General features: G+C 41.2%; 1 protein-coding gene and 1 long non-coding RNA gene across 7 annotated transcripts in view; one reads left to right on the plus strand and one right to left on the minus strand.

The window, feature by feature from the left end:
* The window catches only part of LRRCC1 (leucine rich repeat and coiled-coil centrosomal protein 1), a 38791-nt gene that overhangs the window by 5717 nt on the left and 14659 nt on the right, over positions 1-18415 (plus strand). For 5 of the 6 annotated variants that reach the window (XM_061602330.1, XM_061602340.1, XM_061602367.1 and 2 more), the window contains exons 3-10: positions 3944-4149; positions 6172-6237; positions 7686-7853; positions 8914-9083; positions 9184-9384; positions 13451-13644; positions 14441-14636; positions 17727-17875. In XM_061602330.1, the coding sequence (XP_061458314.1) occupies positions 3944-4149; positions 6172-6237; positions 7686-7853; positions 8914-9083; positions 9184-9384; positions 13451-13644; positions 14441-14636; positions 17727-17875 (1350 nt within the window). Of the gene's footprint in view, positions 1-2734; positions 2887-3943; positions 4150-6171; positions 6238-7685; positions 7854-8913; positions 9084-9183; positions 9385-13450; positions 13645-14440; positions 14637-17726; positions 17876-18415 lie in introns of those variants that run through there. The other variant, XM_061602321.1, reaches the window with a different exon arrangement.
* LOC133373117 (uncharacterized) lies at positions 8920-17825 on the minus strand. The gene is made up of 3 exons (XR_009759615.1): positions 17658-17825; positions 13962-14118; positions 8920-9120 (listed from the first exon to the last, which is right to left on the minus strand). It is a non-coding gene; the product is annotated as an uncharacterized LOC133373117 (long non-coding RNA).

Consider the following 18415-nt stretch of genomic DNA (forward strand, 5'->3'; position numbering starts at 1 on the left):
TCTCCCAACCAAGGGGTGTATAAAGTGGAGTCCCCCAAGGATCAGTACTGGAACCTGTGGTTTTTAAGGCTGTGACCACACTAGTTAGCTACAGCAAAGTGGTTCCATCAGCCACACCTGGAGTGGGAACTGGTTGATCTGCTGATCAGTTGTGAAATCTCTTTAAAGCTTAATAAAACAACAAAAACACTCAAGCAGGTTTTACAGTAAAAAGGGGGCAAGGTTTAACAAGCCCCCATTTTCAGAAGAGAGAGGTGGAGATGCACTGGAACCGGTAGAATAGTGAATGTGTTTCTACCCTAACTTGTTCATAAATGATCTAGAGTTAGGGGTGAGCAGTGAGGTGGCCAAGTTTGCTGATGATACTAAATTGTTCAGGGTTGTTAAAACAAAAAGGGAATGTAAAGAGCTCCAAAGGACCTCTTCAAACTGAGTGAATGGGTGACAATATGGCAAATGAAATTCATTGTAAACAAGTGTGAAGTTACGCATATGGGAGCAAAACATCTTAATTTCACATATGCATTCATGGTGTATTGTGGTTCATTTCAAATCTTGCAAATATTACACATAGGGTCTGAAATGGCGAGACCTTGGGGTTGTAATGGATAGCTCGATGAAGAGGTTGACCCAGTGTGTGGCATCTGTGAAAAAAGGCAAATTCCATGCTAGGAATCATTAGGAAAGGTATTGAAAATAAAACAGCTGATATCATAATGACGTTGTATAAACCCATGGTGCAGCCGCATTTGGAATACTATGCACAGTTCTGGTCACCTTGCCTCAAGGATGTTGTAGAGCTGGAGAAGATTCACAAAAGGGCAACCAAAATGATAAAGGGGATGGAGCAACTGCCCTATGAGGAAAGGTTGCAGCATTTGGGAGTTTTTAGTTTAGAGAAAAGGTGAGCAAGAGCCAACACAACAAAAGTGTATAAAATCATGCATGGTATGGAGCAAGTGGATAGACAAAAGTTTTTCCCCTCTCTAATAACCCTAGAACTTGTGGATATCCAGTGAAGCTGAATGTTGTTAGATTCAGCACAGAAAAAAGAAAGAACTTCTATGGAATTTGCTCCCACAAGGGGCAGTGATGGCCACCAACTTGGATGGCTTTAAAAGAGGATTAGACAGATCCGTGGATAGGGCTATCAATGGCTGCTAGCCATGATGGCTGTGTTCTGCCACCATAGTCAGAAGCAGTATGCTTCTGAAAACCAGTTTGGAAACCGCAGGGGGAGGGGGGAAAGAGTTCTCTTGCACTCAGGTCCTGCTTGCAGGCTTTCCATGGGCATCTGGTTGGCCGCTGTGAGAACAGGATGCTGAACTAAATGGGCCACTGGCCTGATCCAGCAGGATTTTCTTATGTTCTCTCCCCCCCCCCCTGCACATCCATTTGCGCGGAGACCCTGCACAAGAACAGCAGCTGGCACGTTGGAATTTATTTATAAACAACTGCGCGCAACATGGTTATGTGAGAAAGGAAGCGCGAAATAGGGCTCAGGTTGATTGGAAAGTAAATGTAGTTAAACCGTCCCTGACAGCGCTCCTTTGAATACAGACTCTTTGGCCTCTATTCATTTTGGTGCCGATGCAGAGAATGGGTGTGTCCGTCCCACCACCCCCACCACGCGAAGCGTAAAACCGAGATCTCAAATTGAACGGTACTCTCTCTAGGCAATGCGTGTGAGATCTAATTTTTCTAGCTTTTGGAGACCACTGATTCATACGGTAGCCATAAGTCGTAATCGACTTGAAGGCACATAACAACAAATGGGTTGTACCCACGCCCCCGTCCTTTTCCGACGAAAAGTCTTCGCAGCCCATAGAGATGGAAAAAATAAGAGGCACACAACCATACTTCCGATATCTATTTGAATATGCGGGGTAGGAGCAGGGAGCGAAAATAGGGAGCTGCTCTTCACACTCTCCCTCGATCTCCATGGTGCTCTGATTTGTTCGTTTCACAGATATAAGAGAAGAGTGGTGCACGTAATGGTTTGAATAGGAACTTCGGGGTTCACGTTAGCCATTCTGAGGTTAATGCCCTGGCAAAGCTATTTTAAAATATTTATAAACTTAGCTGAATTTTTCACAAGGCACGAAAGTTAGAAAGAGCAGGAAAAACTCCTCTCTTCGCCGCTATGTTTTATTTATATTTATCACATAGTCTTAGACGATACTTTTTCTCTCGTCACAACAACCCTGTGTGGTAGGTTCAGAGATAGCGAATGGCCCCAAGTGAACTTGCTATCTGAGTGGGGGATTAGAGGCCAGATCTTCCGAGTCCTGGTGTAACACTCTAACCGCAGACCACATTGGTTTTTCTTCCTTTTGGGCAGGGGTGGGGAACCTGTGCACCCCCTAGACATTGTTGGACTCCAGTCAGCTACAGGAGGGATGCAGTTCCCCTTCTCTGCTTGCACAGTCACAAGAACTGCAGTCAAAACTTAATTTTTGCATTGATTTTTATGGACACTTCTCACTTTCGTCCCCCAGGGTGGGGGTGGGGAATGAGAGAAAACGAAAGAAGAAATCAATTGAAACTGAATTTTAAAGAATAACGCAATGTGTCTCTCTACCCTTTTTTTGCGTCTATGGTTTGTTTGCTATGGAGAATTTTTTGCGACTGCACCGCTCTTGCTCCGTCTCCACCCCCATCCCTTCCTCCGCATTTGCTCATAGGAGCCGCAAAGTAGAGCCGGTCCTCCCGCCATGCCTTGCGGTTGGCAGGATCACAGGGAAAGAACGGGGAGGTGGGAGGAGTTTAAAGCTGAGAGCGGCAAACACCGCGGCTGAGAGTTAGTGACAGAGGGGGCTTGGGAGGGAGCGGGATGGCGGAGCCCGGAGCAGGTGAGCTCAGCCTCATGGACAAAGGCATCAAAAGGTGAGCGGCTGTAGGGAAGGGAATACAGAATTTGGTCCAGACTACTTGGAGTAGACCCATTGAAGTAATTTTGGAGGGTCTGCTCTAAGTATGCCGTCCTATAGCCACGTACTTGGGAGTAAGGCTTATTGGACTCGAACGGGGCTTATTATCGAATAGATATTTTTGGATCCAATCCAGAGGTAGAGATATGGCTAGATCCTTTGAGATTTCGCTGAGCAGTTTGGATGCAGGATACATTCACTTTCTCTAGATCAGTAGTCTGCAGTTTCTTCAGTCTCTTCTCTCCACTTTTAACCCAAACATATTCGGGAACCCGTGTCTTAATTTGTTACAATCCATTTGTATGGACCCACCAACTGTGCCCCATAGCCTAATTTCATGCAGGTGACAAGGAATGGAAAGAGAGCTGTTGGAGAGGGAGGGAGAGACTGCTCCACCCACCAGTGGCACATGGCCCCTGACAAATTAACCCAGAGGGAATGTCACCCTTGGCAGGAAGGTTTTTCACCCCTGGACTAGGGCAAGAGAGGCCTGGGTTTGAATCCCTACTCAAAACCTGAACCTTCCGGAGTTAGCAGAGGCCAGTCGCTATCTTTTAACCTGACCCTAACTCACAGGTTTGTTGTGAAGATAAAAAGTGATTGATGGTGAGTGACTGAAAAATGGAATGGAAAGACATGGCAATTGCACTGTTTAATTGTTACAACAACTCTCTGAGGTAGCACTGAGAGGGGAATTGGCCCAGGATCATCCTGTGACCTTTTACAGCTGAGTGGGGATTTGGACCTGCATCTCCCCAGTACAAGTGGAACACTAACCATACATCATACTGGCATTCATCACTGCCATTTGCAGCCAGTGCTTAGTACTAAAGACCCAGAGACATAGACAGACTTGAACCCTAATAATGATAATACTGATCTACCTTACATATCTGCTAGGGGTTCCTATGAGCTTTGAACATTTGATATGTGCTATATAGATACTGTTATTTATTATTATGATTATTAAAATTTTCAAAATTGTTATATTCTATCACATGCTTTTTTTTTAGTTTAGCAGAGATACCTTTAAGCTCAGAACTTCACACACTCAATTTGCACTGTAACCAGATCTCCAGGATTGAAAGTCTTGATCATATGTTGAACCTGCAGCATCTAGATCTATCATCCAATCGCATACATTGGATTGAAGGATTAAGTTCCCTTGCTAACCTGTGTACCTTAAACTTAGCTTGTAACTTGATAACAAAAGTTGAAGGTTAGTCCTTGGCTTGATTGTTGTTTTGTTGCTAGTGTGAATGTTGCATTTAATTAATGGTTCTGATTATACACTAAACCATACATTGACTAGTGCATGCCACCAAATCGCTTCCACTGCATTCTTCCCCGATAAGAGCAACAAACCATGAACCTTGGCTTACCATGTGTGAAGCAGTGCTTGGCTTCAGATCATGGCTTGGTCAGAGGAAACAGACCCTAAGCACCAGTTCACATCATGGTAAGCCAAGGTTTATGGCTTGTTGCTCCCACTTGCACTAGGGGAGGAGTGCAATTTGTTCACTGCAAGCTATACTTTATGGCTTATTCCAGTGTCATCCAAGCACAGCCAAATGTCTTGTGAATTTCTGAAAGGCTCATTCAAGAGTTCTTATAAAAGCACATGTTGTTGTTGTTGTTGCTGTTTCCATTTATATCCCACCCTTCCTACTGCAGGAGCCCAGGGCAGCAAACGCATCAATAAAAAAACTTTCAAAAAATCATTCTAAAAATAATTAGAAACATTCTCTCAAGCAGTGATCTCAGGAATACTAAGAACAGTGTCTTTCAGCCATCAAATGCCTGGGTAAACAGGAATGTTTTTAAATACCTCCTGAAAGTCAATAATAACTTTCAGGAACATTTTTATTTTATATTTAATTATGTGCATCGCTTGAAAGGCTGTGCATAATGTAGACTTACTCCATAGGAATAACTGCATTTTGAACAGGACTTACAACTTTCCGTGCCAGTTCTGAAATACTGATTGATTCTGAATTTTCAGTTCTGAAATTCTGATTGCTTCAGCATCAACAACTCTTTTTGCCATCATGGGTAATCTGTTGCCCCTTGGCAAGTGTGACAAAAGAGCTCCAGCTTGGAGCTGGGGTGGCAATCGTTGCTCAGAAGCAGAGAGCAACTGCAAGGAAGATTTCCTTTCTCCAGCTCCAAGCTGGATGGGAAGGTTGTGGCTTCGCATCTTGGTGATTGACAATCCTGCCAAGATGCTCCAAGTGCTTTGGCAGCCCAGTGCTCAGGCAAGCCTCTGTTCCCTTCCCCAGCTCCAAGTTGATCTGGAGAGGTGGAGATTGTCTTACAGCTGTGCTGGGCCTCAGAACTAGAGACACAGGCCCCATCCGCACTCATAGAATCATAGAATAGTAGAGTTGGAAGGGGCCTATAAGGCCATCAAGTCCAACCCCCTGTGCAATGCAGGAATCCAAATCAAAACATTCCCAACAGATGGCTGTCCAGCTGCCTCTTGAATGCCTCCAGTGTCGGAGAGCCCACTACCTCTCTAGGTAATTGATTCTATTGTTGTATGGCTCTAACAGTTAGGAAGTTTTTCCTGATGTCCAGTCAAAATCTGGCTTCCTGCCACTTGAGCCCATTATTCCATGTCCTGCACTCTGGGACGATCGAGAAGAGATCCCGGCCCTCCTCTATGTGACAACCTTTCATGTACTGGAAGAGTGCTGTCGTATCTCCCCTCAGTCTTCTCTTCTCCAGGCTAAACATGCCCAGTTCTTTCTATACATTCTATACTATACATTTAAAGCAGCATTATACCACTTTAAACAGTTATGGCTTCCCCGAAAGAATCCATGTTAGAGTATAGATTTTTAAGGGTGCTGAGAGTTGTTAGGAGACCCCTATGTCCATACAGAGCTGCAATTTCAGAGTGGTTTAACAATCAATCCTTCTTCCCAGACATCTCTGGGAATTGTAGCTTTGTGAGGGAACAGGGGTCTCCTAACAACTCACAGCACACTTGACAAACCACAGTTCCCAGGATTGAATAGGGGAAGCCCTGACTGTTTAAAATGGTGTAATATTGCTTGAAATATGTAGTGCAGAAGGATCCACAGTGTGAAATCGGGGAAAAGAGAAAGTACAGGATCTTGGTGATTATACATTCTTATTTCTATATTACCTAATTAGTATATATACTTTATCTGTTCTCTGTGGTCAGTAAACTTTTGTTTTGTTTTGCTGCTTTGTTTTTTACTTTTTTCCTCTCCAGGACTGGAAAAGCTGTTTAACTTAACTAAACTGAATTTGTCTTACAACCGCATACATGACCTTACAGGTAAGGTTTTTCAGCTCAATCCTGTGCCTATCTGATTTGTTTATTTCGGTACAAGACCAGCAAATTTAAAACAATAAGATTGTAAACAATGACCAGATCAGGTACAAAATAGTTACAAGAAGTGTTAAAATGCTTGGGCCAAGCTCTTTCTGCGTGCCATGGCCGCCACACAAAATCTCGCCACCATATCCCTAATGAATGGATCACGGTCGTCAAGTAAAACATGCACCTGGATATCTTCAAAAGGTCTGAATCTTTTTAAAAGGCAAGGAGATATAAACAAAGTGCGAAGGTCTGTGTAAAAGGAGCAATGTAATATGACATGCTCTACTCTACATGTGCCTATCTACAGTAGGGCCCCGCTTATACGGCGGGTTAGGGACCAGGCCCCCGCCGTAAAGCGGAAATCGCCATCAAGCAGAACCCATTGACTTTAATGGGTTGCGTCGTGCGAAAATACCGCAAAACGGCAAAATTGGCTTTAAAACAGGGAATTTCCCCTGATTGAAAGCCACCGCATCAGCGGAACACTGGAAAGCAGAACACCGGAAAGCGGGGCCCTACTGTACTTGGAATTAAGTTTTACTGAGTTTGATATGACTTACTCCAAGGTAATTGTGCAAAGGACTACAGTCTTTGACAGAAACCATTAGCAATTATAATGCAATACAATTGGAGCTGGAAGCTTAAAAGTGCAATCTGATACGTATCTATTAAAGCCTCACTGAGTAAGTGTGTTTAGGATTGCAGCGTAAATCTTGGTTGCACACTACTACAAAGAGGTTATTTAGCCATGGTAAATTTTGAATGAAAATAATGATGGGGCTTAGTAAATGCATTAGTTAAAACACCAAAAGTTATATTCTAAAACATTCTAGTGGAAAAATTTACTGTTAATACAAATGTCCCACTGAAATTTATCAGAGACCTTTGGGTTTGAATAGGGCTACCAGAGCTGGCTGGCAATTTTCCATACTAGAAGAGGCTTGACCTGTTTAACAGCTGTATGGCAGGCAGAAATTCAAGCCACAAAAACCCTGTTTTCCCCCCAATGCCAAACCTAAATCAAAGCCTAGGCTGCCATCCTGTACTCCCTTGCCTTGAAGTAAGCTCCATTAAACACAGACTTACTTCTGAATAGACATGTACATTGCTGTACTGTGTGTTAACTATACAGTGAACTCTTAATAAATCCCTGATATTTAGCTTCTGCAAAACAGAAAATATGCCTAAGCTCCTTTGCAAAACTTTCACATTTGTCTTTTGGTCAGAGGGATATTCTTCAATGTAGTGCTTACATAACTAGTGTGGGTGACTTTGCAGAAAATGATTTCTAGTTACTACGGTGAGACCACAATGCTGGCTGAGATGGACCTTTGGTTTGACCCAGCAAGGCTCTTCTTGTGTTCTTGAGAATGGTTTTTGACACCTTGCATCTATTTCTACAGGACTTCTGTATCTTCGTGGAACCAATTTTAAGATTAGTCACATTGAGCTACACAGCAATTGTATAAGTAATGTCAACCATTTACTCCAGTGCTTGACAGGATTACAGTACCTCTCCAATCTTTCTTTAGAGAAGAATGGAAAAAGTAATCCAGTGTGTGCAAAAATAGGTAAGAATAGTGTACAGGATATATTGGCAATATACTCTATTTGTGTTTTGAAGGTTAGTACAACCAGTGTCACACCAGGCTATGGCTCAGATCCAAAGAACTGTTAGCAGAAGGAGAAAAGTGTGAATGCTGCTCTATGAATATTTATGCTAAGTTAGTAGAAAACCTGTTGCAGTGTGATCGTGCCCCCACACACTATGAAATGTCTGCTCCTTGGAGGCCTGGCTGGTGTTGACATTGATCTCATTTCGGTGCCAAGACCTGGCTTTTGGGTCTTGTTGACTGTAGCTTAGCCTTGATTTATTTGCTTGGTTTTAATTATTATAGTGGACTGTAATTCCACTGTTGTGTTTATGAACTGAATTGTTTTCCTGACTGTATTCCACTCTGAGATCTATTGATAATAGGGTGGGTTAAAAATATTGTAATAAATAAAATATTGGTGGGGTGCCTAATAGTATGAAAAACATGCTGAATAAGGAAAACTGTAACATACAAAGTTTAGTGGGCCATAAGACCCTGAGAAAGAGCTTGCACAAAAGGAAGAAATGCTTTGGTCCCTTCTCATGCAGCACCCTTCTGCTTGATTCAGAAACAGCCCTTCTGTGAGTGGAAGAGGCTTTCTGCTAGCAGGAGGACATCTTAGGAATGGATCTGAGCCCATAATTTAGTTCCACAGTGAGTGATGTTTCAGATAATACAGAGGCAAGGAACCTGTGGCCCTCTAGATCAGAGCTTGGAAAAGTTACTTTTTTGAACTACAACTCCCATCAGCCCAATCCAGTGGCCATGCTGGCTGGGGCTGATGGGAGTTGTAGTTCAAAAAAGTAACTTTTCCAAGCTCTGCTCTAGATATGGTTAGACTTTAACTCCCATAAGCCTCAGCCAACATAGCTAATTGTCAGGAATGATAGGAATTGTAGTCCAAAACATCTGGATGGCAACTGGTTCCTCATTCCTGAGATAATGAAATGTATAGATATGTTATACTGAAATGAATTTGCAGTACTGTCAGATCTTTAGAAACAAGCATGGAGCTTAATATCTTTATTGTTTTAAGGCTACAGAGAGATCCTCCTCCAGGCTTTGCCACAGCTAACCATCCTAGATGGAAGGAATATATTTGGTGAACCAGTAAACTTCGTGGAAGCAAATTCATCAGATTTGAAGTGTTTAGAAGGCCTTTTGGACTGCTTGGCTTCATCCAGTTCTCCTATAGATGAAGAAGAGGTGGTGTGACTCCTTGGGGGGGAGGAAGGCTTTGTCTCTGAAAGCATAAAAGCAGTGTGAATTTTCCCCATATCACTAATGCATTATTTCTTTTACACAGGCATGTATTAATTTGCCAGTGATAACACCCCATATTGACAAGGTGTTAGCTCAGTTTCACCAGCATGCATGTTTACCAACCTGGCCCACCTCTTGCTCTTCCCCTGAGGTCATATCTTCTTCTGAGCCAGAAAGAATTAAATTGGACAATGACACGAGAATAAAAAAACTAGAGGATCAGATATCACACCTGCTGGAAAAGGTACATGTTATGTTGTTCATTCTGGCTTGACAAATGTTTGTTTGCTGATGTAGTTACATCTGAAACACTTGCCTCATGTGACCATAAAACAAATGCTTGTAGAACTGCAACCTTAGACAGGCAATAGCAAAGATATGTGGCTTTTTGGAGTTGCTGCAATATGATCTATTACTTTTTATATTTCACTGTGCAAAAATATTTGTAGGGCAGAATTTTTAACATAGCATCTCCTTTTTGGGCGTTTTGAAGTAGAGACTAACTTGCACTCTTTTTATTTTTACCACATACTTTTCTGCTCCTCCTTGCAATAATTTCAAGGATCCATGTCTAGGGTCTGTGCAGGGATGGGGCGCCTCAGGCCTAGGAGCAATATGCAGTCCTCCAAGCCCCACTGTCTGGCTCTCGGGACTCCCCGATCACACACCCTGCTGAGCCACACCCCTCACCATCCCTGCTTTGCCTGAAATGTGTCTTTGAACTGTGATTATTGCTTCTTGCTGCTGCGGATGGAGTATAGAGAGGGACATGTGAGTGTGAAGAGGCTAGCCTACTGCACAGAAGTTAAATTCACGTTTGTTGCTTTGCTGACTTCCGCCTCTGGCCATGCCCACCAATGGCTTGTGGTTATCAGAAAGTTACTCAAAAGGGATTATGTTCCTTGGTATGAACAAGGATTTCCTCTTCCAACAAGCCTTTTAAGTTGAGACCTATCCCAGCCTGCGTCTGTGTTAGAATTGCTTTTAATATGTCTTTTAATATCTTTAACCTTTTTTTAAAAGATGTTTTTAAAGTTTTTTTCTTTTTATGTTTTTAACGTTGTTTTAATGTATTTTAAGGTCTTTTTATGATGTTTTAAAGAGTTTTTGGTGTTTCTGTTTGCTGCCCTGGGCTCCTGCTGGAAGGAAGGGCGGGGTATAAATAATAAATAAATTATTAAAGGATCCATACCCTGGCCTATGGCATATACCCAGTGACTTTCAAACTGTCCTTGAAGCCACCTGAAGCTTTCCAGGGATTCCTCAAGGAGAATAACAGTAGTGATGAACAACTACAATAGAGCATGCTTCCCTATTACTAGTCTAGCCACAGGGAGTATTTGGGTCATGTGGTCAGTTCATACTGGCCAATGGTCAGACTCAGTGTTACAGCAGCTTTTTCCAACCTTTTGGTCCCCAGGTGTTGCTGGACTACAGTTCCCATAATTCCTGACCATTGACCATGCTGGCTGGGGCTGATGGGAGTTGTAGTCCAGCAGCATCTGAGGACCCAAAGGTTGGGAAAGGCTGCAGATGTTTCCCAGAATACTCTTCAATGTGCAGGAATGCTCTACAATATACATACTAGGCATCTGGAGATCTTGCAGACAGGTTGATGTGGAATATTTTGAAAACCACCAGTCCTAGAATTCTGTTTTCATTTCCCATTTTTTGATGCTGCTAGTCATTTTTTTTTTTAATCATTAATTTTATTCAAATTTTCAAACACAAAACGAAACAAAACAAAAAAGAAACAAATTAAACAATAATATAAAATGTTGACTTCCGGTTTGTCGCAGATCAGTTATAGGTCTATAATATATAACAAACCTGTCTCTTAATATATTACAAAATCACTTTCCTCCAGTAGTTATCTTAATTAATCATCAAATCTCATTAACATCACTTTATTCTTTCCGCAAAAGTCAAAGAGAGGTTTCCACTCGTTGAGAAATATATCCATCGATTTTTCTCCAAATAAACATGTCAATTAATCCATCTCATCAAGTCTGCTAGGTCCAGTAATTTCAATAGCCATTTTTCCATTATCAGTGTTAATTCCATCTTCCAACTTCCATCCTTGCACCCATAATAATCTTGCTGTCATAGTCATATAATAAGAGTCTGATGGGAATTTCCTTCATCACAAATATTTTCTTGCCATCAATTCTGAATGTGTTGCTGAAATATTGTTGTAAAGTCATATCTCTGTTCCTCTTTTTTACGAAATGCACTAGCACATCTCTTGAGAGTTTTTCCATTGTCACATATCTGGAATTAATTCTATAAATTTTCTCTATTTCAAGTTCCATCAAATCGTTCCAGTCCAGAAATTCCATCGAAACATTGATAGCTTTATCTCTGATATCTTCATCAATTTCTCCAGGGACAGCGCCGAATTCCAAACAGTAATCTTTATCTCCAGGGTCCACAAACTCCAAATATTTTTCCAGTTCCACACTTGATATATCTATTCCAATCTCCAGGACTTGCATCCTCCCTTTAATTTTTCTTTCATCTTCTATTGCTTGTCCAGTTATATCTTTGATCTCATCTACATCCTCTCTCATAGAATCCCCTATTTCTTTCAGCTCCTGCTTCATTTTGCCAAATTCAATTTTCATCTCTTGTCTACCCTGTCTCAGCTCCCGTTTCGCCATCTCAATCTCATCCATTATTTTCTGAAACATATTTAGAGAGAGGACCCCTTCCTGTACATCCAGGGTCTCAGCCACTTTCTTGATTGTCATTCTTAAGACCGAGAAAAAAAAAACCCTTCAATTTCCAATATAGCCACTATTCCCAAGCAAAAAGCAATTTATTTCTTTTTCCAGCAACAAAGGAGTTAATATTCCAAAAAAAGCCTTTAATTTCTGATATTAACCACTGTTCCCAAACATAAAGGCTTTTTTCCAACAACAAAAGAGTTAATATTCCATGCCTGTTGACATCATCTGGCCAGCACAGTTCTTATCTCCCGCACGTCCAAGAATGCAAAACAAATTTGGTTCACAGCGCCGAACAATTAGTAACATACACGAACAGCAGATTCGTCTAAAGAAAGTAGTCCAAGAAAAAATAGTCCCAGACATATATCAATCAAATAATCATCTAAATCAGATTTTCTCTTCGGGTAAGTTGCCCCTCATCCGTTTTAATCTTTATAGTTTCCAAATTCAGGCCGGCTTTTTGCCATAAAAAAATAAGATAAGTTTTTTTAAAATTTTCTTTCCTCCTCCTTAATTCCTTGTATAAAAGAGAGAAGTGTAACTCACCCAGGTATCTTGATTGCTGATTCTTAAACAAATCTCTTTTGCTGTAGTAATTTAAGCCAAATGATAAGATTAGACAGAAGAAAGCTCGCCTGTTGTAGATCGTTTAAAAGAAAAACGTCTCGCTTTTTTCCAGTCCAGCTTGCTGGAAGTCCTAACTCCGTCCTCGGCTGCTAGGTATGCCTTCTTTTCCCAGGGAATTCCTGATCAATTCCAGCCACCGACAGCCCAACGAAGTTTCTGTGGATAATCTCTTCGGTTCACCCTTGCCTGGGAGAACATTTATACCAGTCAAAGTTCCCTTTTGACTGATTTTAAACTTAAAAAAGCTTCCTCTGAGACAGAGCTTATCTCAGAGGTAGCCACAGGCGGAGCAATCCTTCCGGGAAGTCCCGATGCTGCTAGTCATTGACTGACAATGATTTATCCACTATCTACTACTTTTCCAGTGACTCAAAGTAACTAAGAGCTAAATGTCAAACATCAGAATCAAGACATCCATTATATATTGTGCACCTATGAGTTAGAAAATCGCAATGGCTGCAATAAACCTAAAACAATTGAACACTTCCCTTTTCCCCCATTTGATTGCTTCTGACTCATTCTTCTTGTTTTAACTCTGAAAGTCTGAATGGACATTGATCTGTATTCCATGACTTTGGATAAAGTATAATCAACAAACCACTTGAGCTACTGTAGACCCAGAACTACAGTGTGAGTAGGCCTCAGAGTGTAGGTTGAGTCAAGTACTTGATAGCAAAATGGTGCTAGTGGTCTGAGTGAAACTGAAGCTTGTAGCTGAGGAGCTTAGGTTGGGTATATTGGGAACTTAAAGGGAAGGAGTAGCTTACTTAATTGCTGCTTGAAGTAAGAAAGGGCACTTCTTACTTTTGGAGCGAATACATTTTCACAGATTATCCTGCTATAAGTGGCTTTTAGCATAATCAGCCTCTCAGACTAGAGACCTTTTTGTCTCAAAGTGATAGGTCTAAAGATTAAGTAAGACAAAAAGAAGACTCTGAATTCTGTTGTTTTTAGATTACTAATTCTTCAAAGGCTGACATCGCTCTTAATGTTCTCAAAGCAAAAAGGGACACAGATCTCACTTCAGAGAGTGGTGGTGAAAGTGGAAAAGAGAACAGAAAGGTAGCTAAGAGAAGCAAGTTCCTTAATTATCGAAAAGCAGCTTCATCTACCAAGTACCATTCTCAGAGAGACAGAACCTCAGACAGGTATCTTCAGTTCAGTGATGCATACTTTCATATTCACATGCAATCGTATACCCACTTACTTGGGAGTAAGCCCCATTGAATCTGGTGGACTTACTTATAGACATGCCTGCTCAGAAGTATGTTGTCCACTGACTTTTTAATATACTTCTAATTGGTACCTATTGGATCTTAATTTGCAGGGGGCGGGGAACCTTTTGCTCTCTAGATGTTGCTGAACTACAACTCCCATCAGCCCCAGCAAGCATGGCCTATGACCAACATCTGGAGGGTTAAAGGTTCCCCATACTTGTTTTATGGTATCACTTAAATTAACTTACCAGTCAATCATAAATATGTTTGTCTTGGATGTATGTTCCATAACTTCATGTTACTTGGATCCTATATAAACATAGGAGTGGGCTGGAAAGCCAACCGGCTCTATTGACAGCTGTCTTGTCTTCTTTGTATAGATAATTTCTAGTTCAATTGGAGTAGCTTGGGTATTAAAAATAAAACAAATTGTTAATATGCTTGTTTATGATGGTAAAGAAAAAGCACAACAAATTCAGCTTCTACTTTTAAGATAACTGCATTTTATTTAACTGTAACATTAACTATCAAACTTATTGTGCAGCTAGTCCGCAGGCACAATTTTACAAATAGTTCAGATCGCAATTGTATTCTGTTTATTACCATTAAGTATTTAGAAGGCATTCTAAATATCCTTTTGTAACATTTAGAAGTTTTTTTTGTCATATATATTAATGTGTTTTAATTCTTGGCTGCATGTGTGAATTTAATTTCTGTATCATTTTAGGGCACAAGAGCAGACTTGCGTGAAGTCAAAAAATCAACGCACTCAGGTTAAAGAGAAAGAAAATTCAAGCCCAACTTCAGAAGCACCAAGCTTGGATATAGTGGGGAAATCACTCCAGAATTTGGGTGGGCAGAAAAATCCAGTGAAAACACTGAAAAGTTTAGATTCGGATACTCAGGAAGAGTCCACTTATAGGGTAGATATATTTTATTATTTTTTCAAGGTACTAAGGGCTTAAGGCTAAAATGGTTTTCACACTTGCCATAAAAACATCACTAATATGAAGACTGAACAACAAAACTTAAGAGTAATTTTTCAAATCAAAGGTAAGATGCGAGAACCCCTAAATGGGTAATGACATTGTAAGCATTCTAGCTGTCAATCTAATGAGCACAGGTTCTCTTGCAGCTGAATCTGATCATGTATTGAGGCTTGCAGATATCGCTACAAGGATCCACAGAAATGCATTTTTTTATTATATTTCTTACTAGCCCTTCACCTTACGGTCCCAGGACAGCTTATTTCTATATCTGTACAGAAACAGCCTCCTAGCACTGTGGTTCCCAACCTGGGGGCTCCGAACAGTAAAGAAATGAATTATTAATTTTTTTCTAAAAGTCTTCATTTCCTGATACTGACTGCTCCCCAGTTCTGCTGCAGACAACACCTCCCCCTTGCTCCAAACAAGAGGGGAAGACTTTTGCTGAAGCGCCAGAACATCTTTCATGCGCGCCAAAGGCAGGCATCTGCCTATAAAACATGTGGCAGATGCCAAAGGAGGCTGAGTGAATTGCTGCCAGGAAGAAGAGGGGATTACTATCCCAACTCCTCGCACTGCCACTGTTGATGATGTCCTTTCTCAGAATGAGAGGAGAGGGCTTTTCATGAAGCAAAAAGAAGCAAGACTGCAAGGAAAGGCTGCCTTCCCCCTTCCTTCCTGCCAGCCAGCCTGCCTGCCTTTCTTGGCTCCTGATTCACTGCCAACATATTTTAAAAATTCTTATTTGTGAGGCTGCCCAGCTGGAGCCAAGGAGCAGTGAGGAAGCTCAGGACTAGCTTGCCCCCCATCTCTGAGGCTAAGTGTGTGTGCCAGCGTCCCCCTTTCTTCCACCTACAGTCTCCCCCCACCAGGCTCTCTCTCCAAGATACTGCAGCAGTTGAGGGCTTCCCCCCTCCCACATGCCCAAATGCATGCATGCCTGCAGATGCTTGCAGGAGGGGCAGGTGTATTTGTGTGTGTGCATGCGCTGATCAGTCTTCTGCTCCACTCATTTCCCAAGTGTGCGCTAACCAAGTCATCAGTTCTGATGATCGTCCCAAGGCCTAAAAGCCTACTCAATCCCCCCTACTCAATCTTTCCACCCTTTTGTCTTCACAATCTAGCATCCCCACCACTACCACATTGCTGCTTCTTTATTATTATTATTATTATTATTATTATTATTATTATTATTATTATTAAAGCTCAGCAGGTTGGCTGAGGCTGGGGTCCACATACTGCAGCTGAAATGTATTTATTTATTTATTATTGCATTTATATCCCATCTTTCCTCTAAGTTGTTCATGGTGGTGCATATAGTCCCCTCCCCCCTTTCCATTTTATCCTCACACAACCCTGTGAGATAAGTCAGGCTGAGTGACTGTGTCTGGCCCAAGGTCACCCAGTGGCTTTCACGGCTGGGTGGGGATTTGAACCTGGATCTTTGTCCAACACTGTAACCCATTGGTGTTGGGAGACAGGACTCTACATCTTCAGATTGTCGGGGGGGAGGGGGATCCCAATTTGATTGGACCTTTGCATTAAGAAAAGAAAGCAGCACCTCCGTGTCTACAGGGAGCTTTTTATGGAAAGGGCTATTTGGAGATGTGATTTTTGCCATGTACCATTTTTTCAATTACGAGATTAAAATTACAATTAGCAGGGGGTCACAAAATGTTTGAGCTTATAAAGGGTCCTGTACTCACAAAGGTTGGGAACCACTGCCCTAGCATATGGTGCACAGAAAGACTGAGGTGAAAGTACTAACGTGCAGTACCCCTTACACACATGCTTCTACAGTTGCCTGTTTCAGTTCCTTATTTTTTTCCATGCATTAGCTCTTCCTTCAGCTTCTACTTATTATACATTTCTTCACCCTGCTATTTTGGAGTCTGTCTTTTTCTTTGCAGTATTTACAGTAAACCCTGAATACCTGGCTAGCATTCTTACATGGGCATTTTTCATTTTTTCTACGTGGAAACTGGAAAAGATGAAACTATTGTATGCCTGTTTCCTTCTCTTTGTTACACACAGAGGGCACTGATAATGCAAATTGCACAGGTCATATAAGCAGCTTAAACATGAACCTACTTCTTTTCTTGGAAACCGCACATTTCTATCACATTTCCTCCTTGTCGAATAGCTTCTATTTTCTAGCATGTCTTGACTTTACAATTGTCAACCTTCATTGTGCTGAAGGAAACCATTTATTGATAAGCCCAGTACTGGTTTTTAAAGTTGATTTGGTAAGCCCATAGATAAGCCCACATCTTCCCCTGCTACAGAGGCCATAGTATGTCACAGAAAAAGATTTTAGCCTAGAAATCTGAAATCCTAGGAAAAAATAACAAGGTTGATTTTTTAAAAAATCTGGGCTTTCACATCTCTGTTCAAACCTAGATTTCCTCCTTGCACCTCATTTTCTATCTAAAAGATTTTTGTGTATGGAGGAGACTTCAGTTATGGGAACCCCCATCTGAAGTCTGAAATTGTTCTGGTTGGGCACCTGTGGTAAAGTAGGTCCTAATTCTTTGTATTAAATGGAGACCAGAGTTGATGCCTTATTTTGTAAGGTCTCTGTCTGAAATTCTAGACAATCTTGGCAGAGAAGTCGCATCATTTGCTTAGTCTTTCCATAAACACAAATTCATAAACTCAAATCTTGCCTTTTATACCAGACTTAAGTAAGAATACTGAAGTATTCTTAAGTCTTTGTCTTCCCTTTAGACAGAAGGTGGGAGGAGGCAAAGCCATGTTTTTTCCTTTGATATAATCTTGTTAGGATTTGTTAGTTATTAGGGGAAAGTAATCCCTGTGCCTTGGCTGTCTAGTATCCCAGTTTTTAAACCTTTCCTCTAGTGTAGCAGCCTGTGGTGTCAAAGTAATGGTCATATAACATGTTATCTTTGGGAAGGGCAAATGGGGTATCTATTATCCCCCCCTCAAAAATGCACCTACTTCTTAGCAACAGAAGCAATTCTTTTTTATTTGTAGTTTCACTTTCAAAATGTTGTCTCTCTTGTTCAGGCACTAATTCAAGAACTGGATCAGGAGAGAGAGAAGAGGTGGAAGGCTGAGCAAGCTGAAAAGAAACTGAGAGAAAATATCAAAGAGCTGCAAAACCAAGCAAAAGAAGAAAAGGGTATTCAAAGTATGGCTGTGTATACTACAGATCGGTAAGAACCCAGCATGTTCAAATGACTTCTTTAAAATTAAGTACAGATTTTTTTCACTTGCATATTTTCAGGTAACAGAGGAAGCACCTTAGTGCAATAAAATGTAACCTAGTCATGTAGGTGCATGTAGATTTATTTGCAAATCACTTCCAATGCGTTTTAGGCTATAGACTTTCCTGCATACTTCTTGTGTACTACTACAGACTCTTCAAACTGAGAACAAACGGTGGCAAAGGTGGATGTAGGAGGAGCCCTGCAGGAAACTGATCCCAGTACATTCAGAACAAGTTCACTCTTCATCAGGGTGGTACTATTAACAATAGGGTGTTTGACTTTCCCTTTAAATAACATTGAAGTGCATTTGGAAAACACTTGTTAACACTTTTGACTTTTTGGACATGATTCTCCACAAATTTTATATGCATAGCTTATCTTTCATGAAAAGAATATTACTTCTACAGCATCACATTTCAAACATAGGCCTGGTTTGCACAAAATGCTAATTCTTGGTTTGTTAAACCACAGGCTTTCTTTTATTGT

The sequence above is a fragment of the Rhineura floridana genome, chromosome 1, assembly GCF_030035675.1.
Source record: "Rhineura floridana isolate rRhiFlo1 chromosome 1, rRhiFlo1.hap2, whole genome shotgun sequence".
NCBI lineage: Eukaryota > Metazoa > Chordata > Lepidosauria > Squamata > Rhineuridae > Rhineura > Rhineura floridana.